Below are 25,179 nucleotides of genomic sequence, written 5' to 3'. Positions count from 1 at the left end.
GGGGGGGGGGGGGGGGGGTAAGCGTATTTAAGGCCTCCATCTGGATCAAAGAAAAAAAAGGGGTTAGGGTTGAGTTAAGACCTGGCTGAAGCCCACAGGTAGAAACATTCTGGGACGGATTGCCTCATGTTTCCTGTTTTCATTTGTAGTTCACCACTGTTGGTTATTAGTTTATTTTTTTTGGGCACTTTAATAAAATTAGTGCTGTTCACTCTATTTCTGTTGTCGGCTCCCCTGTTTGACTGAACGCCATTCTCACAAGTGGTGTTAGAGTGGGATGGCTTGCCGCGAGGCCGTCGGAGGCGTGCCCAGTGTGTGAGCTGTCCGAGGGACCCCCCCAGGTTCGGTTGACCCCGGTGTGTGAGGGACCCCAGAGATGGGTGAAGCACCAGTGAGTGGGGCACCCTGGGAGGGGAGAAGTACGGCGGGGAATGCGTGAGGGACGCCTTGGTGTGTGAAGCGCATGGGCGCGCTTCCTGAAGGGGAGGGCAGTGTGACGGAGTGCCGTCACTAAGGTTGAGTATGTGCTCTGACTACCATACCAACAAGCCTGGCTCTTTGGCGTCGCAGTCAACGCTGCAGTTTGGTACCCTGTAGGCCTGTGTTCGAGGCCGGGTGGAGTGACTGCTCTCGCCATTTGCTACAGATTAGCTGACTTCAATGGGTTGTTTTTACAGGTAAAATTTACATTTATTAACAGTTTAACGTTGTCTTTATGCAGTAACATTTGTCTACACATTCGAGGACAAGCAACCTGCCTCTATAAATAAATTGCATAAGGCCGAAAGAAGTAGATTTGGATGACAACATTGATGCTTTTGTTGCAACCCACCACACCAAAAGGAGTATTGTGCTGACATTCACGAAAAGGTAAGTTATATTAACTAATATCATGTATTTGTTCATTTATTTATTTAAAGAAGCCAACCTGAGAGAACAAAAGTATTTATGTACATAGGCATATGTGCATATTATATGCTTTGGCAATATTTACATAACCTAACTCATGCCAATAAAAGCAAATTTGAACTGAACTAAGAAAGAATCAAAGCTTATGCCCAATCAGCTTAGTTCCCAATCTTAGTTCCCTCTTTTCTGCTGTACAGTGCTCGGTAGACTTGGCTCTGAGGCAGTCAGTCTCATGATTAAATAACAGGATATTATTTTCAGTTTCGTTTTGACAATGCTGACCAAATATGGTGTCTCTTCCTCCAGGACAAGACAGTCTTTCCGGGAAAATGAAACTGAAAGCAGTTTTTTTTCTTGGTCACACCATGTTTATTCTGCATTTCTCAGTGTAATTACCCTTGACATCCTTCTAGCATTATGTTATGTGACCAGACAGGGAACAAGACATTTCCCTAGACCAGTAATGACGATAAGCAAGATACTGACTATTTTAAAATGATTCGCAAAGATAAGTGTTTCAAACCATGTTATTGTCTGGTATATTAGATAATTTACTGTCGGGACACAGTAGTTCCTACCCAGCCACTGCTTAATAAGTGCCAAATTTAGTTTTTTTTTATTTAGCAACCTTTGTGTAACAGTCTACTGTTAAGCTTAAAGTATATATATATATTTTTTACTACTTTAAGCAATAAAATGTCCCTGTACACGTTTTTATGTCATTTTGTCCTATATAATCAGAGATATGAATAAATATGGAGGGCACTGAATTTATACATACCATATGTATACATAATAAGGGGAGACATTTATACAAAATATAATATATAAAAATCATTGCAGAATGGTTTGAGCAAGAGTACAACAGAAAAACAAAGCACAGTTGTTGCCACTTACTCAAACATTGTATCATGATTTTTACATTATCATAATACACATGTACACATGTAGAACTACCTTCTAACTACTGTTCACCAGTCTTACACATGTAAGGTGGAAACAGGAGACCTGACAACATATGGACTGTGGCACACAACACAAGGGACTGTTGTTCAAGTAAACATTCTCAGGCAATAGGATCTTGGCGCAACGTTTCGACTGTTTCTCTCGAATGCATGGGTTGTTGTCAGTGTTTGCGGTAGTTGAGTTGAGTTTTGAGTTGCGATTTTGTGATAATAGTATATTGACTGAGATGGAGCCAGCAACGTGTAGACAACTCTGATTTGATTTCTCCAGCGATGATTTCCATGAAATATAACATAAGCCTAATTATTAGGTTATGTTGTTATTTCGTGTTGTCACGGATCATTTTGCAACATGTTTTCCACTCTGTCCCCTTTAAAGAACCTTCAGTGTCAGAATGGCTTATGCTACCCAGAAAAACACTCACTGATCAGATGATTTATATTATATTATATTATATAGGCTATAGGCAGGCATTGCCAAAGTCCTTGCATTACGGTGAAAAGACTAATACCTAGATCATACCTGAAGAGTTTCAATTTCATTACAAAATAACACTGACCATAAATGCTTAAAATGAACTATTTCTTCATTTGACATGACTTTCATGTGTAGGCAAGCGCACATCTCGGCGCTGTCAACATGCCAAGAATTTTTCTTGTATCATATTTCCATTGACCTGCAGGTGTCCCTAGAGTGCAGTTGAAGCCTCGAGAAATGAACCACTTTTCAACACAGCTGGCTGGAAAGCTTCAAGGCTTCATGAAGCTTCATCTCGCGATCACTAACCACTGCTTCCAAAGACGTAACGCACGCATCTGCCTTCAACAGCCACCACTTCCTTCATTGGTTGTGACTGGCTGTCCTACAATGTGGTTCAGGTTCAGGTTACTTTATTTGTACCCAGAGGTAGATTTGGTTTGCAGTAAAGAGTCCTAATTCATGTACACACATGTAGTAACAGACAGACACTTGTCATACATCATTCATCTTCACACTTGCTCTACAGGCAACAAAGACCATAACACATAAAACATAAAACATAACATAAAAGTTCTCAGGGGTCCATTCTTTCCTAAGACATTTAAAAGTGTACTAAAAGACAATAAAACAGTCAATAAAAGAGTTCAATCAATTAAAATAAATAAATAAAATAAAACAGAAGAAAACAATTATACTATGAACAATTATACTATGACTTATTCTTCTGTGTAATGGCTGCTGGAACAAAACTGTTTTTGTATCGTTTTGTTCTACAACTTGGAACTAAAAACCTGCAACCAGAAGGAAGGAGCTGAAACTCTGTGTAGGGGGTGGGAGGCGTCACTTAAAACTGAGTTTGTTATTCGCTTTAGATGCCTGATATACAGGGCCTCCAGATTAGCTTGTGACTCACCAATCAGCCTGCTAGACCACTTAACTATTTGATTGAGTTTTTGTTTTTTAGAGAAAGGTTTCCAAACCATGACACCAGAGAAAAAGATAAAACTGATTCAATAAAAGCATGATAAAATAAGGTCATCATGGATTTGTCAATATGGAAACGATTCAATTTTCTCAGACAGAATAGGCGCTGGTGCCCCTTCTTATACACTGCTTCACAATTCACTTCAAAGGTCAGTTTAGAGTCAATAATTGTGCCTAGATATTTATAAGATTGCACACATTCAACAGTCTGACCTTTAATGGATGTGATCTCCTGTGCGTGGGCATTTTTCCTAAAATCAATGATCATGTCTTTTGTCTTATATATTCAATATATATATTCAACTGAAGGTAAGACTCCTCACAGCACTTGACAAAGTCATCGAGGACTGGACCATGGCCAGTTTCACTGTCATGAAGCTGACTGACACGTGGTGACTCTGACGTGATCATTATCACCTTCGCTCCAACCTGATTGTCGCTGTCTGCAGCTCCAGTGACCGGTGAAGTGATTGCACAATCTCTAGCGTGTCTTTGGAAGTCAAGTCAAGTTTATTTATTTATCAAGCACGTTTAAAAACAACAGCAGTTGACCAAAGTGCTGTACAATCAGAATAGCAAAAACCATAAGACAACACAATAAAAGAGAGAGACCAGTTAAAAAATGAGACAATAAATAAAAGCAATGAGACCATAGCAATAAAACAAAAGAAAAAGCAAATCTCATACTGAGTTAAAAGCCAAGGAATAAAAATGTGTTTTAAGACAGGACATAAAAACAGGCAGTGTAGGGGGCAGCCGAACATGGAGAAGCAACTGAGGACATTCTAAAACTCTTAACGTGAAAAGGCTGAACGTGGCTTAATGTTCCAAAATATCGTCCAATGATCATGAAATTTCTCTCGGCCATGTCTTGTCTTCCACGTGTCAAAAGAATCAAAACCGAAATCCTATGAGTATGGACGCTATCTTAAATTAAGCGTTTTCCTTTTTCCCATTTTAAAGCAACTTTATGTATAACATATAGAACATAAGTGCAGTGACAAATGCAATGTTGTACAAATGAAATAAGATTTCCTGTCCAAAACAGAAAATTAAGCGTTTTCCTCTCCATTGACGCCCATTAACAGGAGTAACAGGAAAATACGTCATCAATGCAGGACGTGGTGATTGTTTTGGTGACAGCGCGCCAACGCTCGAAAAAAAATGCTTTTGTAACATTCTTCCTTTTTCGTCTTGCCCTGCGCTCTTTTGCAAGTCGCAGATGACTTTGTCCTGCCAATCTCAACAGTTAGAATACCCTGTACGTGTGTATTAGTTCTTGAAACATTTTTGTTTTCTTAGCTAGCCCGTGCTAAACAAATCTGGTGCTTGTCTGGCGACAGAGACTGACGTAATAACTGTAGGCGGGGCGACGCAGGCAGTAACAAAATCTGAGCACAAGTGGTCGGCTGGATACACGTGTTAGACACAGGTGTAAACGGGGATGTGTCTCGGCTGTCCACTTGTGATCCGATCGCCCAAGACGCATTTTAAAACCAAGTGTACACAGGGCCTATGATGCTAGGTAGCTGGGTTTACATTAAAATAATGTTTTCACTTTGTCTGCTACTCACTGTGATGGTGCAGTTCACTAAGCAAGCGATTTTCAATAATAGTGCATGGTTGTCAGGAAATAAAGACACTTCATCACAGTAAAAATAACTGATAAATGTGGTTCTACTTAAACAGTCACTAGAATCAAAGGTCCCCCCACCAGCATGCAATCCTACCCAGAGTAAAGGGAACTTACAGTTGCACAGATAAAGTACAAAGGCAATTGCTCCCTCTAACACCCCTCCAGTTGTTCATCGCAGGGAAACAGGTAAGGGGGAAGCCACACCAGCTTTATAATGTCTAAATGCTCTGTCCGTATTGGCTGTACCACTGGTGGATGCTGAGGATAAGGCCAGTCAGAGGAGAAATGATGAACTGGGGGTTGTTCTAAGGAGTGTGGCAGTTACCTGTGTAGGTGCAAGTAAGGGAATAAGCAACAGGGGCAATTCTGGGAAAGTCTTCAGATTGAGATTTGGGGCTGTGTGTCCTTATTTCCACAGAGCATGAGCAAATTATGTGGCTCTTTAAAACAAATGCATATATTAAAATGTTTTCACTAGTTCTCTGCATTCTTTTCACAGAGGCCTTAGGGACAACTCCCATTGGTTGTGGATATCTAAGACTTTTGCTGGAACACCTCAGTGCTCAGAAGCTCAAATCACAGTGTCCCTTGCCAACTCTGGAGGTAATCAAATAGCTGTCAGCGTCACACAGCAAATAGTGATAACTTACAAGAACGTGGCCTATGTGGAGATTTAGACATAGGGCTAAGTTAGCATAGCACTACGAAAACCTTAGGTACTGAGGAAGCTGTGGGACTCAATAAGTAGCAGCATTTGGAAAAACCTCACAATGGGGCCAATTCAGACTTGAGATACACTGTGTATGTGTGCTTAAGAGCTTCGGCCGAGAGTTGCAAGCCTCTGTTACTAGTATGCGCAGCGTTTGCCCAAAATGAGGGTGTGTTTCTCGAAATAAGGGTGTGCTCATTATTTTTCAAATATTCTGACTTGTAAGTTGCTTTTCTCTCCATGACCCTTCTGCACAGGAAAAGGTTGTGCAACCGCAGTGGCCATACTGTGTAACAGCAACATTGTTGGTGACTAGACAGGCAAAGACTAGTGAACATAAAAATAGGAAACAGAGATTTTCCATTTCACATAATTTTACATTTGAATCAATTCGCCCAATTTCTTAAACCCCACTTAATTAGTCTATAAATGAGATGCTGAATTTTTACAGATGCCTTGGTTCCAGAACTGCTTTATTTTCTCAAAAGTATCTGCTCAGCTTTCATGCCTAAAGTGAGTGTCTTGCGACTGCATTCTGCAATGACGACTTTTGACAGGGAGGTGTGGTTTTCCGGAGCAATTTCTGTTTATCTACAGCGTGCAGCTTTGCACCACCCATTTTAAGGGAAATGCTGTTGCGTAAGATAAGTCTGAATCCCAAAACGTGAAAAACACTTAGGTGAGGCGCACAAACACTGCTCTGCACTGGCCCCAATGTGAAGTCATCTGAACTACATCTATATTTATCTGTAAATATACATTTGGTTTAATCTGATGTGCATCACATGCATCATTGCTCCCTATTCAGTGTGGACAAAATAACAACAAAGTTAGTTAGTCACTGGCCATTCTTAAATGGGAAGTCTGCCTCAAACTGAAATATTATATATTGAAGATGAGAAGACACTGTGTCGCTGCCTGAAAAGAGCTCATGATTCATCACTATTAAACAATTTCAGTTACAGTTCAGCAAGTTTTATATACAGACCATTCTTCAAGAAGGAAAGCCTGCAGTTCTTTAAGAGATGAAAGAGATGGACATCTACATTCCAGAACTTTTCATAAAGGTTTAATTATGTTTATATCTAGTGATTTGGGAGACCACTCTTGAACCTTTGTTTAGCAGTGTGTATGTGTGTGTTGTCACCTTGGAATATAATACATCTTGAGAAAAAAATGTTTGGCTTGGTATATATATATATTGAACAATTAAGTGGCAAGTAATCCCTTTCTCTGCCACTGTCCCCGATGATGGAATGGACTTCCACACTTCATCTGTTCTGCCGAGTCCTTCACTATCTTCCAACACTTTGAGAATATGAAGACACATCTTTTCTGTGCTCACCTGAAACACTCACTGTTGGTTATCAGTCTAAAAGGTATCTTGTATGATTACTGTTGTGTACTGAGTAAAGGACACCACTGAAGCACTGCTTAACTTTAAGGGGAATGGTCAGGTTAACAGAAACGGCACTTAGCTTTTTGCATCTTGTGTAAAATGCAGACATTTGCGCTATTGCTGCACTTTGCCCACCATATAAGATGAGACACTTCTGTAGTGAAGGCCTTCTATCCCACAGAATGCACCCCCAAAGAAACTGGAGTGCAGACTGAGGAAAAGTCTTAATGCTTTGGTCATGGTCAGCATGATTGCATGATGCATGATGATGATGATGCTGATTGCTTATCCCAGAGGTTTCCAAACCTCTCCTGGAGGGCCACTTGTCCCGTATGTTTTAGATCTCTCCTTGCTCCAACACAGCTGATTCAAATGATCGGTTCGTTTTTCAGTAGCTTCAGGAGTTCGTAACGAATTGCCGATATTACGAAGTGCCAATAATCATCCTCAAGCATATTAATGCTTTTATAAAACGGATTAGTAGCAACTATTGGGCCATCAATTGCTACCTTACTAATTAATAAGTGGAAAGAAATGCGCCGGTAATTCAGTATTTACGGTTGTGCCACTACGTAGGAGCGGCTCTTCAGACATTTGCTGCAGCATCTTCATGTTTGTGTGCGGGGAGACGACTTTTGTCTGTTAGTGGTGTTTTTAGTAATTTACGTACCTGTAATGTTTTTTACTTCCTCGACTTTTAATGGTGTCACAAGCATTTGTGCGCCAGATGCAGTGATTTGTGTAAACTGTTAATGTTCCCGCTTTTTGCACATGTAGTAGTCTTAACCGATGTTTATGAAATCACTATCCAGAACTTTCTTTGCCGTTGTCCTTGATGGAATGAACTTCCACGCTTCATCCGTACTACCGTGCCAGAGATACGAGTGCAATAATTGTAAATATAAATGCAATGTTTGGTATGGAGGACGAAAGTTGCCAAAATCAAAAATATTTAAAGAAATAAATAAATGACTCGAAAAAGTATACATTTCATTATGCATGTGTTACGTGCTGCGCACTGGGCGTGTGGAGTCTGGGTCGCCTGCGTCTCGGTTTCTTCCCCCCCTCTCCTCTTCCGCTCTCTCCCCTGACGCAGGTATCCCGCGGCGCTGCGCCCCGCCTCCTCGTTCCGGCTCGGCCAACCAGAAAACGGGGCGCCCCGATTTAAAGATGCTGGATGCTTGGGGTGATCGTCTCGCTGTTTTCTTTTTCTGATCCGTTGTGTTCATTTCTGTTACAAACTTGCCTATACCGTACTTTGATATTGCATCGTGTACTGACTTTGGTTGTGGATCTTGTCTCGGATTTGGTTGCATTTCGGTTGTCGTGGGAGGAGGACAGGTAAGCTGGGGGATCCCCGTGTGAGGGTTCGCCGTGTTAGGGTTAGGTTAGAGGCGGGTGCCGCTCCTGTGTATTTTTGGTTAAATTAGTTAGAGTAGGTAGGTTTCGTTTGGCTCTGCCACCCCTTTTTGCCTTTGTATCTAGTTGGATTTGTATAGGTATGTAGGGTTGGTTTTGTTTTGTTTTGTTCTTTTCTTTGACACCGTCTGTTGTCCTCCCTCCCCCCTTTTTGTTTGCCCTGTGAATGTTTGTCATTGTATATCGTCTTGTAAATATTATAAATATATCGTGCTCCCCTATATTGCTCCCGTGTCTGGTTGTTTCCTTTTGTGTTGCGTCCCATATACGTACCCCTAGACGCCATTACCCACCTGGGACGTAACAGCATGTCTCAAAAAAGAATATACTTTTGTTTTTACATTTCTTCATGCATTTCCTCATCTTTTTACATTTCTTTAGCAATTCTTCCTCTTTTACATTTCTTCATGTATTGTTAAGGGGGATTCAGGGCTGATGTGATTCGGGATAGGTCTCGGGGTGGGTTGCTGTTGCGGTAAGTTACAGGATTTTATCTTTTTGTCTGTAAGAAAATTAAAATTATAGCAAGTAGCATTACACTGAAATCTGTGGGCCGTCAAAACGTAAGCCAGTGTAGCTAATGTTGTTATGATTGTAGAAAAATGTATATATAACTATCAGGGATTATTCAAAATGTACTTCTGTCTGTCCATAGTTTGGTAGTGCACTGGATATTTTACCAACTTTTGTGTTTAACAATATGCTGTAGGCTACAACATTGGAAGTGTTGTAAATATGACTGTAATCCACTTAGTTTGGTGGGAAAAGACAGGAGTTTCCCCATTATATTATATTGTATCAATGGGAAGTGGACATGTTGCGGTGCGCTAGCCTCCGTTCTAGTGTCTGCAACTTCTGATTCTACCTCTCCAGTCTCTATATACGATCTCTTTTAGCACCCCAATGTACCTAGCCCCTAGCCATGTGTAGCTAACGTTAGCTAGCCAATTCTTCCACACACTCCCCGTTAACAGAGGTTGACCCTTTTGTTTTCAATAATTTGGAGGAAGTGGCCGAACACTGTCCGTATACCGCACAAATAATGCTGGGACAGTCGGGCGCCCTCCTCATATGCTTCCTGCGGAAACCCTAGAAAGTTTTTTTGCTTGTGGCTTTGTCTCTCGGTGACATTGCAAGGCTTGGTGTTGGTGAGAGAGAACCGTCGGATGGCAAAGTATGGCATAAGGCAACCAAGTTGCACCCATAATGGATAAAAGGATAAAAATCAAGGTGTGATTTTACTTGACACAATTCGGCAATGAAGTTAATGGAACGTGTATAATTGATGAATGTCCTACAAGAATTTACAGTCGTAAAGTAGCTTGAACTTTAATGGTTACTGAACTGTGTATGAACATCGAGATATATACGGATCGACCCAGCGCTTGCCAGTCAGTGATAATGAGTGCAGACGGTCTTGTAGCGAAGGGGAACATTGTAGAAATGTTAGTGCTATTATCGTCACTTAAAATGATGCTTGCTAGCTTCCCGGGCAGCTATATTGATTTCAGTAGGATTCGTTATAAAGCTATATATATAATTGTTATTTTAATTCCTGTGAGCTGCATATAAAGCTGTTACATAAAATTACACGTTATTCGCTCACTACAAGTGAAATCATTTTTTTTCATAACCCGCACTTCCTCTGATATCAGCTAGTTCAGGCCACACGGATTCACAAATCATTGCCAGCTAGTATTAGCTTCCTACCTAAGTCATTATTGTTATAAATGGATTGAAAATATGACTGTAAACCCATTTGTTTGGCAGAAAGAGCCAGGAATATTCCCTTTGGGGTCAATGGAAAAAGGACGCGGTGTGGTGCACTGGACGCCATGGTTTCTGCAACTTCGGGAAAGGGAAGCAGTTACGTTCTTTCCATATCTTAGAGTTCAGTGCTGTGAATTTGTTTATTTATTTAACGTTTATGCAACAACGAGCGTAATGAAATACCGAGAAAAGTATCCCCAGGATACCCCGCCCTAGTCCAGACTGAGGGTATTCTTTTCAGCTAGATCAGCTAAGCGCCTCAATTCTCTAGCGATCTCCTGACTGGAGGTAGCCATTTCTGTAGTGAGCCTGGCCACCGGTGTGGGAGCAACTAAGGCAGGTATAGTCTATCATGTATTCTGATGTCAATCCCATTTGCCTAATGAGGATGAAATGCATGAAGATGTAAAAAGACGAAGAAATGCATAAAGAAATGTATATTCTTTTTTGAGTCATTTATTTATTTTTGATTTTGGCAGCTTTCGTCCTCCATAGTTTGGATCACACAGAGGTAAATCACGGTTGCGTATCTACTGCCCCTGACAATTGTCCAGCCCCACAATTGTTCACACCCCAGTGAAGAAAGCGACACACTGTCAGTAGTTACCTGCAGCCTCCTAACTGAGTTGATTCCTTAAATTCATAAACGTTGAGGAGGTGAAAGTGAATCGCTAGATGAGTAGTCGAAAGTAGCAAATGTTCAGTATTTACAGTAGGCCTACCAGTCAAAAGTTTGGACACACCTTCATACAGTTTTCTTCATTTTTTTCTATTTTCCACATTTTAGAATAATAGTAAATATATCAAACTATGAAATAGCACAAATGGATTTATGCAGTGACCAAAAAGTGTTAAATACATCTATCTTATATTATAGATTATTCAAATTAGCCAAATATGTATGGAATTGGTGCTCTGTTCAGCTGCTACTATCTTTATTTCGCCAGCCACCGGCATTGTGTATATCGGTGAAGGACAGTTTGTTACGGATTGTGGATTAATATTGTAACAAACTCACTGACACTTAAACTAAGATAGATAAATAAAGGTGAAAAAAATGAAGTTCACAAATTGTTCAATTCATCAAATTGAAAAGCGTGCTGTCAGCCAACTGTATATATACATATATATACTGTACATATCTCTCTTCAAATTCAAAAAAGCTTTATTGGTATGACCATATGTATGCGAACAAGAGGAAAATTAATCGAAAATATATACATAGATACAGAAACGGACATACATATATTTATTTACCTTAATACAGTAGCTGGACAGATGCTTCCTGCCCATTGTCTCTCAGGCTGTGGCGGTCAGATACGTATTGTGCTGCTAAAGGTTTCCCTCTCCATGAACAATTTATAATTTTTCTTCACCTTTCCATTGTTTAAATGCACCTCACCTGTCCCACAGTGACTACATTGCTAGGTGAAATTGTAATTCTTTCTCTCTCTCATTTCACATTTTACTTAAGTTGAATTTAAATTTGCTTTACTGGCATGAGTTACGTTATCTAAATATTTCCAAAGCACATAATTTGCGCATATACATTTTTACAAAAGTACATACGTACTCTCCTTTTCTCAAATAGGCTATTTCACAAAGCAAGATTACTTACATGGCTTCTTGAAGTATGAAACGACTGAACAAAGCTTAGAACGATTCCTTTAAGAGATTTATTTATATTTATTTAAAGAAAATGGAGGACAGGGTCTTGCCCTGGGACACTGTTGACTAGGAGGAGAGCACCATAAAAAGAAAAAAATAAATGAAAAAAATTAAATGAGACTTGGGGCTGTAGTTAGTATGGGCAGCTCCACTGTCACTCACTCATCTTATTCTTGCCGTCTCCCAGGAAGCTGCTGCTGCACCATCCTGCTTGCCTCTCCAGCAGCCTGTGGACCTGCCGACAGGTAAGCTTTCTGAGCCATCATGCTGACACTCTTTTGTTGTCACATTTATGAGTCACACATGGGTTTGTTCACTCTCCTGTCAACAGTAGACAAATAAGAAGCCTGACCCAATGTATCATCGTCATCTTCCAGATCTAAGTTTGAGTCCACTTTTCTTTAATGAGATGGAGAGGAGGAGGTCGGGGGTTAAAGTGGGTGGGATTTTAGGGTGGGAGAGAAGCTGGTCTCTTTCCCACGTGGTTGATAAACTAACACTTAACAAGAAGAGACCATTCATTGTGGAGGTAAAAAATAGCTGTCTCCTCCACACAAAACAACAGTTACATTACAGTTCTGTCATTTAGCAGATACTGTCATCAAAACTGACTGAGCAGGAGGGACCCAGATGCAAAGACCACACACAAAATACAGAAGGGTTTCAATACACAAAGAATCTTTACTAGGAACAAGCAAACCTGGGCACAGGAAAGCACACAACACAGGGCAGCTCAAGACTGAGCAGGGGACAAAGCCACAGGCAGGGTTTAAATGGAGCAGGAAAACACACAGAAACTGATGACACACAGGTGAAAACAATTCAGCTAGATCAGGCATACTCAGTTCAGGCACAAACAGGAAGACTGTCCCTCCAGTGGAAGCTCGGAGAAGTAGCAGGCAACTGGGCCAGACAGGCTGTCACGAGGACGCCTACTGGTTGCTGCAAGAAGCAGTCTCTGAAACCCTGACTTGCATAGGTTTCCAACCTATGCACCACTTTCCTTGCATACCTTCTGCAGGGAAGAAAAGCATCTAGGCAGCAATATCATAGCATATTTACACTAAAACATCATTTTGAAAAACATTTTCACGCTCAGTAATGTTTCCTTTCATGAAACAATAGAAGCAGTTGGGACAACCTTGCAACATCAGTTCAATAGGCCTGTAAAAATGTGTGCATCATTAAATATTTATTTGGTTTAAAGCAGTAGTGCTTTTGAAATGGAAGAGAAATGTATGTGATCCAGCTTGATAAGTCTGTGATCTGCGTCACACAAACCATTGCTTCCTCCGGATATACAGTCAGCGGTGTAAGAAACTGAGGGGGCAGTTTCACCCGTGAAGTAGGTTCAGGCTAATGTTGCTGTCACAGTGGGGCGTCGGTCAGGACACAGGAGTCAGGCTCCGTAAAAAAGAATTACCGACCTTTTTTGGCTTCTAAGGTAGCACAACCTACTTGTAGTAGTATTTCCCGATAGGCTAGCAAAGATCGATAGATATGACTATCAAACTACGCTACGGTAGGACATTTCGATAAGGTAGAACAAATCGACAGAACACCAGCTGTGAGCTAATAGCGGCTAGGTTGCCTAATGCTTAGGAAGCTGCCCCTAACACTACTGCGCATGCGCAACAAGGCTAACAATAGGATGTAGCTCTGTTTGTGACCGCAAGAGGTCCTAGGTGTGTACCATTTTGATTTTACTGCACCACATGCATGTAGAGGAAATGATGATGCTAGCTAGCTGGAATTATTTGGACCACAACAGTGTAGTCTACCATAAAACCAATGTGCAATGTTAACGTGTTGTCTTAAGCAAAGAAGCACTTCATTTTGGTACAAATAACAGACGAACATGATCTTAATTAATGTGCACACATAACATACGTTGAACAAGAATGCATGTCACCCTTCTCTCTCTACAGACAATTGTAATACAAGCAGTTGAACTCAGGCATAGTACTTACTGAGGCAGATACGTGTGTGTACAAACATGGACTAAGGAATGTGGCACTTTTCTACAGTGTAGTTTGGGATGATTACTACCAAATGATCATGTCATTCAGCAATGTGAATTTTTTCTCAACTATACTGTCCTGTCACATTCAATGTCAGCAATTTGTAATATTAAACTATCTTCACTGCATAGTTTGAAGATCAACTGAAGGATTTTCAAAAAACTCCATTTGTGTTCAGTGCAGCAGGCATATATTTTTGAGCACATTTGTTCAAAGAACGACATATATAATGCTTACTTCCATTACCAGAACTATCTTGGGCATTCTATTCAGTTAAAGCAATAATCTGTTTTATTGATCCAAATTTATGTGTCTCTCTCTATCTAATCTGCACTTTTTTGCAGTCATCTGTTTTAAGTGCTCAACTGCTACAGAAGCACGTTGTGGACTTTGGTTGAATTACAGCCTTCAGATCCCGGTCACTGAAAACGCAGGACTGTAGTTTTGATTATTCAGGGGCCCTAAGAGCCTTTTTACCGTTGAAAAACAAAAAGGGGTGAAATAAAGTTGTTTTGTAAATGAACTTTTTTAAATGTTCCCACTGGAACAAAATTCTGTTGGAGCGGTTCAGCATATTTAAGACTAGTCTTTGTATTTAAAATTTGTATTTTCCTTAATTTTTTTTCAAGATTATTGACAGGTTTAGGAAACTGGACCAAATGAACCATGAATCAATCTACTAGGAACCCAAGCCATGACTAATCCAATGCTCTGTGTGATCAGGCCATGCAGACAAAGGTGTCAGCAAACAATTTTATGAGGAAAATAGTAGCAATGCATGTAAAATATTTCATAAGAATGCATTTAGTGACTTTAGTTACACTGTATTTTAGATGATCACAGTAATTTTGATTTGTGTCCATTTTGTTTTGTTGTTCCAGGCATGGGTCCAGTGGACAAGAAGGTTGTCGTGGAAGACAAATTATTCACAGATATTCATATTGAACTTTAGAACTGAGGATTTTCTAAGATTAATTGAATGTCATACATTTGAATCCTCAGTTATTTTTTGACAGTGGAGGATTTAAAGCTGTAGACACACATGGAATAAAATCTTCAGAAACCGTTCACTAATAAGGACATAACAGTAACAGTTGGAAGAACCAGTTTGACTGAAGACTGAATCGCATAGGGTACATCAAAAGTGACTAAAAACAGAATGGAGTCCTTAAGGAAATCTCAAGAACAGGTACAACAGGGTCTAAATGAGCTTGAAAACTTATATAAAGAGGGCAAAGATCGAAATGATGCAGTGGTGAAAGGCTTTGAAGAGAAGGTTCGTGTGGCTCTCGATGTCCCAAAGGAAAGCTGGGCTCCTCCTGGTCAATCTCTGAAGGATCTAATACAACATTTGCATGGACAGCTGGAAATTTTGCAGAGTGCCTCACTCTCTCCTGAGACGATTTCAGATGTGCAGGTCTTGAAAAATGCATCTGGTGGTCTGGCGTTAGAAGGTTTTTACAGAACCCAAAATCTGGAGGACTTGTTGGCAAAAAGAGAGCAGCTCATTGAGGTCCCCCTGTCATTTTCACTCATTGGCCCAAAACAAAGTGCCATGTATGAGCAGAAAGAATTTTCATCCCACAGATCTCAAACAGTTCATCAGAAAGTCATGGAGAAGCTGGGCTTCAGTTTCAGCAGCTCATTGAATGTTGGATTATGGGGCTTTGGCATTAGAAATACAACCGAAAGAAATGAATCAAGTGAGACAGAAGAAACAAGAACTCAGTCATGTGAACAGTCTTCCATCTTCAGCACAAAATACAACTACATTCCACTGGCATCCTGTTTTATTGAAAAAGATAAACTGAAGCTTTCACAAGGAGCAATTAAGGCCCTTCAAGAAATTGAAACTATCCTTTCACATTCTGGTGAGAGCATGGCACTAAGGAACAGAGTCAGCAGTTTTTATGAGAGATTTGGCTCCCATGCAAACCAGGGCCCGATACACTTTGGGGGAGTTTTCTGGTGGACTGCTTCTGCAGAAGGCTTTAGAAGTGATGAACTGTCAGAGATGAAGAAGCTGACATCTAAAGCTCTGAACATTCACGTCGGAGCGGGATACACTACACCTATTGTCAGTGTCTCTGCTGGATTGAGCATCTCTTCCTCAGAGGTGAAAGGATCTTCTACTGGAAGACACAGTGAAACCTTGATGAGTAAAGTGCAGCTGTCAGTCAGTAAAACTGGTGGTCCGGCTGAGACTGATAATCACTTGCAGTGGAAGTCTCATCTTGTCACTAGTAACAGAACCTGGAGCGTTGTTGACAGAGGAACAACTTTAATTCCTGTCTGGGAAATCATCATGTCTGCTCACAAAAATGATTTCCAAGATGCTCTCAGTTTAGGCACCAAATTAAAGAATGTTTATGAAGATATCACTAAGTTAAATGAGGACGAACTGTGGGGAGAAGATGTCCTTATGGAAATAGAAAGAGCAAAAGCACTGATTCAGTCAGTACAGAATTGGACTGCCTCAGACTGTGAATCCCAATTAACAGAATTATTGGAATTCAAAACCAGGCTATATGAGACAACAGGATCCTACAACATCTGGATTCAAACCTGTCTCTCAAGTCCAGAGCTTCAAGATTATTTGATGGAAGTGGTTAGAGAAAACAATCATTCCACAGGCTGGATATTTGAGAATTTTGATGCGCTGTTTGTTGGACCCTGGTCTGTACACAGTTAAAAACTTCAGGCATAGAGCAGAAATCATGAAGTGGGTGTACCTATCTGAGGAAGACACGTACAAAGACATTTCTGTGTCAGAATTCTCAGAGCTAGCCAACATCCTGCAGCATGCTAAAGAAGAACTAGAAGACAGATATGCCTTCAGGTCTGCTGAACTGGGACATAGTTCCAAAGTAAGAGCTACATGTACTATAACCCATTCACTGAACTCATTGTGTCAGACCCTGAGGAAGAACAATCAGCAAGAAGCTGAACTGCTAATATATTCCATAATCAATGCCTTAGGATACAGCAGGAATAGTAAGACATTTAATCATGTTCTGGGTTTTGAAGAAATTAGCTTTTTACAGAATAAACTCCAAAATGCTTACAGCACATACTCCTCACTGAGAGAAGCGTGCGCTTCCAGGGCTCAGGCCTTCTTGTTGATCACAGCTTTGACTACGTCCATTGATGAAGATAAAGAGGTCTCCCCCAAGGAAAAAGGTGAAAGATTGCAGTTCATAAAGTCAGAATTAAAGGACAGCCTTTTGGATACTGTTGAATTAGCAATTGAAAACAGCCATCAAGACTGGGAAATGCTTGAGGGACAACTGAATTCTATTGTGACGTGCTCCCAGATGGATGACAAAAATGCAGAGTCAAATAAAACGGACGTAGAACTGGACAGCTTATTAGCAAAGCATGTGCCATCTTTATCTGAGATTCAACACACTAATGAACAGAATATACCAGTGGATGAAAGTAAGGGTGAGAAAACTGGCAGCTTTATGAATTTGCTCCAAAAGCTGGGTCTAAGTAAGTGCTATCCCCAGAAGCTGACAAAAGCAGATGTTCTGGTCATAGACAGACTATCTCTGAATGTGAATCAACCAAAAGAAGAGAACGAACTGAACTCTCATTACCTCTACAAACTGATGATGTTAGACTATAGAGCTAGATATCTGTTTATAAAACCTGAGGCAACTATCATGGCTGCCGAGAATGATGAAGCAACTGTTGATGAAAATGATGATTTTTTTACCTTTGATGAGACATCCATCCCGGAGGTGAGCAGCAAACAGGCACACATTCATCCAATGGATGTTCACATGGCCATTTTCCACTGTGCCAATGACTTTTTGCGACAGTACCTTTTTTCAAAACTCTCCACCTGTCAGTTTGGCTCTACCTTTCTTAGTGCCAAGCCCCTGCACAGGGGAGGTGGAATTCCCCCTCTGGGCACTTCGACACATCAGTAAATCATGGCAAAGCAAAAAACATGGTACATCTGACAGTTCTGGAAAGTGCAATATAAAGCAAATGTTCAATACACCAGTGCCAATTGTTTCCTTCATTAGATTAGGAGCATCTTCCAACTCCAAGGCCCAGATATTGAATGGTGTCATTAGCAAACAGAGGCACCATGTGTTTTACCACCGTCATTGCAAAGGCAGCACTCCAGACAGCCTGCTCATGAATGGAGTTGTGGAGATTGCATGGTACTGTCCAGGAGGAAAGGAAGATGACATTTTTGATGACTGTGTGGCTTTTCTGAACCTTCATGGTGATGCAGCAGAACAACCAAAACAACTTGAATTTCTGCAGGCAGTAAGCACTGTCATTGTGCTTCTACTTTCGGAACATCCTTTGGGTGACGGGGCTAAAGTAATTTCCCAGAAACTCTCCAAGTCTCCTGTCCCTTTGATTTGCCTTTTCTCAGGACAGGAGAAAGTTCAGCCTTCTAAAAATCTAACAAAAGTGAGACTTGCTGCGAAGAAGAGAAACGAAGCTGAGCTCACTGATGAGCTGATTTCAAGCATCAAACAGTGCATTGGTGCATATGAAAAGACCGGAAGCCTTAAAACATGTTCTGAAGTTGCAAGAAAACAACAGTTCAGAGTAGATGAAGATAAGCAATCATGTCAAGATGGATGTGAACAGGCCCAGACATTAAGGTGCCTATTGAGTGAGGGACACTTACCAACTCTCAAGGAGAGGCTTTTGCCTTTGCAAGGTGAATTGTGGCATGCCTGGTGCAGGAAAAACAAAGAACAGTATCGCTTACAGTGCAAAGCACAGACAAGCATTGAACAGCAGCTGAGTACAATCTCAGCTGAGATGTACAAAATCCGACAGAGACAGCTGAACACAGCCACTCCTCTTAATGACTTCCTGAGATCATTTTTAGACTGCCTGACATCACCTGTTCATTCCCATGATACAACTCTGTACATGCTACAGTGGCTAAGAATTCTCCTTGATGACCTCACCGCTGGTGTGATTGCAGGGCTGGAGGGGGAGTATCACTCAACATGGACACAAATGAGGCGCATTCCCAAAGACAAAGCAAAATCAGTGGACACAGAGAAACTGCGAACAAAACTTAATGATATATCTGACAAAATGGCTGCTAGTACAATTGGTCTTCAGCATCTTATGAGAGAGGTTGGGCAGCTCTATGAAGCAATTGCTGCACCTAAAAATATCACACAAAATGACAATAATCTTCCTGCAATTGGTGTGGAAATGCTGGTATCTGGGTATCCACTTGAACTAATGGATGGAGATGCTGCCCATGTGCCTTTAGATTGGATTAAAGCTGTTCTGGATGAACTCATTAGAAAAGTTGGAGACAAAAAGGTGTTTGTGCTGTCCATTCTAGGGATTCAAAGCTCTGGGAAATCCACAATGCTGAACACCATGTTTGGCCTTCAGTTTACTGTGAGTGCAGGGAGGTGTACACGTGGTGCCTTCATGCAGCTATTAAAGGTGGACCCTAGCATTGTGAATGAGCTTGGATATGACTTTGTCCTCATTGTGGACACAGAGGGACTTCGATCACCAGAGATCAGTAACAGTTCATCACTGAGCCATGACAATGAGCTGGCCACTTTCATCATTGGAATCGGCGACATAACCGTCATCAACATAATGGGAGAGAACCCGTCCGAGATGCATGAGATCCTTCAGATTTGTGTCCAGGCTTTCTTGAGAATGAAGAAAGTTAAAATCGCACCAAGTTGCATCTTTGTGCACCAGAATGTTGCAGAAGCATCGGCTGGAGACAAAAACATGGAGGGGAAGAGACGTCTCCTGGAGAAACTGGATGATATGGCTCGAATAGCAGCACAGGAAGAGAATGTCGATGGCATTAACAGCTTCAGTGATGTAATACAGTTTGACTTGGAAACCCAGGTGTTCTACTTCAAAAATCTTCTTGAGGGAGACCCACCCATGGCTCCTCCAAACCCCTCATACAGCCAGAATGTTCAGGGGCTGAAGACAAAGCTGCTGACAATTGCAGAGTGGCAGAAGGACTTCCAGTTTTCCTCATTTTCAAAATTCAAATCGCGAGTCAGTGATCTTTGGAATGCTCTTTTACAGGAAAACTTTGTTTTCAGCTTCAGAAACACAATAGAAGTGATGGTGTACAGTGCTCTGGAGGAGAAGTATGCCGCATGGTCATGGAGACTTAGAAAGCATGCGCTGGAGATGCAGAGCAAATTGCACAATCAAATTGGCAGCAACATAATTCAGGATGTGAATGGAGCAGATCTGACAGAGAAATTTGACCAAGTGTACAATCCACTGAAAAGTGAGATTGAGAAGTATTTCAAAGAAGACAAAAACAAAGAGACCCTCATAAAGTGGAGGGCAAGCGTTGACAAACGCTTTGAAAGCCTGAAGCATGATCTCATTGAAGGGACTCTAAAGAAATGCAAAGAATTAATTACCTCCAAGAAAAACAGATCAGAACTGGACCACAAAAAAATTGAGTATGAGAATGAATTGGTGGTAAAGAGTAAAGCCCTGGCATCCACACTAAAGGGTCAGCGTCTCACTGATAAGCAAGTGGAGGACAAGTTTGATACACTCTGGGTTGAATGGATAGCTGATGTGGCCAAAGCGCAGCCACCCGAGGAGCACGTTAATGTCAAAGCCGTAGTAGAGACAGTCCTCCGAGAACACTTCAAAAAACAGCCGAACATTATTGAGAAAATAAAAGGTGAACGTGGAAAGTTTGAATTTAACAAGAAAAAACATATATCCCGGAGCACATGGGAGTGGCTCAAATCATTAGGAAGGGGCAGTGTGGGGCATGATGCTGATACACTCAAACAACAAGTGAATCAGACAGTCAACGCATACATCATGACAAAAGAGGACGAAAACAAGGACTTTGATGAGAACTTGATGTATGAAATATTATCATGTATTGGGAAAAATGTTGATGAATTTCAGAATTCCACAGGTGATCTGAAGTTCACAAATGAATTCAAGCTGGACTTGTCTATCCATCTTTGTATCAAATATATTTGGAGATTTGAGAAAATGCATAAAGTCTTCAGGACTGCAAACGATCCACTGACATATCTGCAAAGCCAAAGAGACAAGTATCTCCAGACTTTCAAAAACTATTGCAAAGGAGCAAGTTCTGTGACAATATTTGTTGATTATCTGTGTAAACACATCAAACCAGAAGTCCTGAAATCAGGCACTGTTAGAACCAGTCGGAGAATTGCAAATGAATTGAAATCCAACAACCCAGCTTTCAACAGCAACAGATCAAATCTTGAAAATCACATACTGAAACAACTGGTAACTAAGAAGAACTTCAGCTTGTATGAGGAATACATTGACCATCCAAAGAGTTACTTTCAAAGATTTATCCATGAACAGGTGGATACATTTTGTGGAGATTCAGTACAGCTGGGCAAAATTCAAGAGGAAATTCTGGAAGCCTTAAAAAATGAGATTTTACTGGCAAGCACAGCAGTTACTGAGGAAGTGGATGAACGAAAAGGCAACGCATCCATGTGGCTTGACCTGTTCTGTCAAACCGTTGGAGAACACATAGTAATAAATAGAGAAGAACTAAAAAGCATTGAAGATGAAGAAATTAAAGATCTACAGTTTCTCAAAAACAGGATGGCCGTATCTCTGGAAGACATGGTGAAGAACGAAAAGAGAATTGATTCAGTGGCCTTGAAACGGAAAGCCACAGAAATTCTGTGTGAGCAGCTTCAGGGGTGTTGGGCCCAATGTCCTTTCTGCAAAGCCATCTGCACAAACACCATCCCTAACCATGGTGGAGAGCACAGTGTGAGGTTTCATCGGTCCAATGCCTTGGGTGGCTGGCACATTGTGAACACAGACAATTTTGCCATTGATTTCTGTACCACTTTAGTGAGCAGTGATTCAAGTTTCAGAGGTCATGGAATGAGTAATTGGGTCCCCTACAAGACCTACAGAGATGCTGGAGATCCTTACAATACATGGAACATCACTGCCGATGGTAGTACTCAGCACTACTGGAAATGGTTCATCTGCAAGTTTCAGACACAGTGGGAGGGAAAATGCGGATACAGATTTGCTGGTGATGGTAAAATCCCTGAGGAATGGAAAAAAATCACAGAAGACTCTGTGTTGAAAGAGTTAAAGTAAATGTTTCCCTGAGTTTGAAGGAAAATTGTACAACGAGCACAGGACAAAGAATATACAGTGTTAGACCTTTTAAATCCAAATAAATGTAGTTTATTCATTTTCAGTAGTGAAGGTATGAAAATTATATAAATCTAATTATGTACCTGCAGATTGAAATATTATTGTGATTTCCTGATGCGTACTTAATATATTCTTGCTTGTATTCATGCTTCCTGTTGAACTGGTGACATGTTGTAGTTTAAACAGAGAGGAGTCAGGGAAATGTGTAGAAAAACCCTCACACAAATTTAACCTGAACATGTTAACATTTATGAGTATAAGAATGACCCCCTACTTCTCCACTATCTTGACCTCATTATCTTGTGATTTGTCTTTTCAATTACTTAGTTTTTTCTTGGGGGAACCCCATGACAAGATGAAACATAACTACGGTGCTTGCTATACTTGCAAAACAAAAAAAAAATCTTCTGAAATACATTTCATTTGTGTACGCGCTGTTTCTAAAGAATGGTTGTTGAAGAAGCTTGCATGCCAATTCTGCATAAATACCATATATCCCCCTTAAAGCGATGCTATAAAGCTTTAATTTGGAGTTTGTAAGTCAAATCTATTATGGCTGTATTGTCTCCATTATCAAAATAAAAAAGCAACTGCAGAGGCTTCCCTGTGTTTCTTGTCATTGTATGTGTGATCAGCTGATGGTAAAAAGAGACAAACCCAAGGAATCAAACAGATTAGCATATGAAGTCCTATTTAAATAAGCTACCGGTGGATGAGTTACTGCAGGTGAAGTGTTGAGATGTGTTTACAGAGATGTACATATTGTCTATCAGCCAATCAACAAGGTGGGTGTTAGGGTGCACTGTCGGCTGGAGTCTTTGATAGAGCAGCTGAGATGAAGTAGAGTCACCAGTGATTTATTTACGGTTGGTGCTGTATCCAAGATCCAGCACAGACTGTTGAGGACATGAAGACTAAGAATAAACATAAATAAATGTAATGAGATCATGCTCTGGGTGGAAAGGGAAAGTTCAGAGAAGATGGGTAGAACAATGGTGTGGCAATGGACTACGGAAGGTTGTGGGCTGAAGTCCCAGGTGGATCACTAAGAATGTGTCTTTAGGGAGCTTGAAGCGTACTTGCAGGTGTCAGTGTATAGCTCCAGCAATCATCTGTTGTAATAATCTTTGGATCTGAAAACCAGACATTTTTTAAGAAACAATATGATTGCACTCAGCTCATTCCATTGGTTGAAACACCCATTTGATGCTGCCTACCACTTTTACTTGAAAAGTTCCTGTTGGCAGGAAAGGACGAGACTAACAAGCTCTCCCCTGGGAGACCTGCTGTCTAATGCCACTACTTGCACCAACCAGTAGGGGTCACTATTCAGCTATGAGTTCAGACCCTGGCTCACCTACCCTCCACTATACCCTCCACAATGAGCCAATTTGCTCTGTCACTATGGGCTCCTGTTCATCGTTGGCTGATGACACAGCGGGGATCAAACCCAGGCTGTAGTGCTCAACCTTGCATATAAATTCGAGGACACATATTCAATATGTCACCAGGGAGCCTCTGTTGTGGTAAATGGTCACTTCCTTCTTCTATACAGCCTCACTTTGGTATTTTCCGGACCAAAACAATGCAGACATCCAAGTTCAATGCATTGACAGAATGCTGACATCTAGTGGTGCACATGAACACAGCAGTTTCTTTCAGAAATCCTTAATGCTACCAATGCCACCTTGCAAATTCTTGCATGAAAGCCAGTCTCTACCCATTTAGAAAAAAGGATATTTCCAGGGAATGAAACGAGCATATTGTTGGTGAAGGATCCAAAACCTTATGAGTTCCATTGTTTCATTGACCTTCTTAAATTATTGTATTAATAATTATTTTCTTAATTATTCCATTAATGTACTTACTGCATCAGAGCGCGGGGGATTTTTTGATCAGGTGGAGTGAGTTGATTTGATTGGAAGGTAAGAAGATGAGGTTTTGTTATCTCTCTTTTGTCATCTACAAATGAAAGAAAGATGTGCAGTTCGTGCACAACTCTTCCTCATTATTCTGTGTTCAGAGGTACAAGTCCTCAGAGCTCAGCGTTTAGTACTTACCCCTCAGGCAGAAAGTGGGAAGAAACACAAATGCACATGCAGTAGCTTTGCTGAAGTGTCTGAGTATACGAAAAATGCAAACACCTGACCCCTCAACGCTTCCATATGGAAAAGGACTGGATGAGACTTTGAAACGCTGTTTCTTATACAAACCAATATCAAATATTTTTGGCCCGTTCTTTAGAATCTTCTGAAAATGTTTAATTGGAAAACTTTCTCTTTGCCCCTCGCTTCATTTTCATTTCTCTTGTATTGTATGTCACGTTTTCATGTCATGTGCATGGTGGTGTAAGTGATTAATACAGTGCAACTAATTTCAGAAAATACAGTAAATTGTAATTTCCATTACCACTGTACCACCGTCACATGAACCATTTCAACCAATCTTCAAGTGACATCTAATGTTCAGTAACAATTATAAGTGCCATATTAAGGAAAGGAAACAGCTAAATATTTTACTGGATCATAATTAGACACATAGTACTGAGATATGAATGGATATGAGAGGGAGGGTTGGTGAAATGCATGTTTGGCCCTGGATATGGCCCTGATGGACAGCCAGAGATGACCGACTGATACTGTGCCATGTAACATCTCACAGTCATTGCACACAAAGACAGCTTTCTGGGTTTAGAGGAAGAACACAAACAAACCAATGTGATGATGCGTCTCAAGGAAGCGGAACTCATGCTCGTCTTGCATTGCTGATCCTTTGGTGGTGTGAAGCAGCGCATAGAGTCCTGCTCATAAACAAATCCATTCGTTCAAATATGACAACTGCTTTGCAAAAGGAAACTACAAAACCAAGCAGCTTCCTGATTATTCCGCCCGCTCCATGTCTCATCCTCCAAAAATGCAAATAGACATGTCTGACAAATCTCTACAAAAATATCACTCTGCAGGAAGTTACAAGCTACTTCTTAGCATAATATATTGAGCTACAGTACTGGAGGTTAAACATTCAAACAGGGACTATG

The 25,179-nt window shown here is 40.8% G+C and overlaps 1 protein-coding gene across 1 annotated transcript; it reads left to right on the top strand.

Annotated features, from left to right (window-relative positions):
* The first annotated feature begins 4,850 nt into the window (after positions 1 to 4,850).
* Positions 4,851 to 16,653, top strand: LOC118793021 (interferon-induced very large GTPase 1-like). Its single transcript, XM_036550967.1, has 4 exons — positions 4,851 to 5,161; positions 5,475 to 5,578; positions 12,128 to 12,185; positions 14,843 to 16,653. Exon 4 carries the CDS (start codon positions 15,121 to 15,123, stop codon positions 16,651 to 16,653), a length of 1,533 nt encoding a protein of 510 aa, XP_036406860.1. The 5' UTR covers positions 4,851 to 5,161; positions 5,475 to 5,578; positions 12,128 to 12,185; positions 14,843 to 15,120.
* The last annotated feature ends 8,526 nt before the right edge of the window (positions 16,654 to 25,179 follow it).

This window comes from Megalops cyprinoides, chromosome 18 (genome assembly GCF_013368585.1).
Source record: "Megalops cyprinoides isolate fMegCyp1 chromosome 18, fMegCyp1.pri, whole genome shotgun sequence".
Lineage (NCBI taxonomy): Eukaryota > Metazoa > Chordata > Actinopteri > Elopiformes > Megalopidae > Megalops > Megalops cyprinoides.
This window is presented reverse-complemented; position numbering and strand designations above follow the sequence as displayed.

Bases quoted from the DNA above. Each gene is read 5' to 3' on its own strand.
- LOC118793021 (XM_036550967.1), top strand. From the start codon at position 15,121: ATGGAGTCCTTAAGGAAATCTCAAGAACAGGTACAACAGGGTCTAAAT.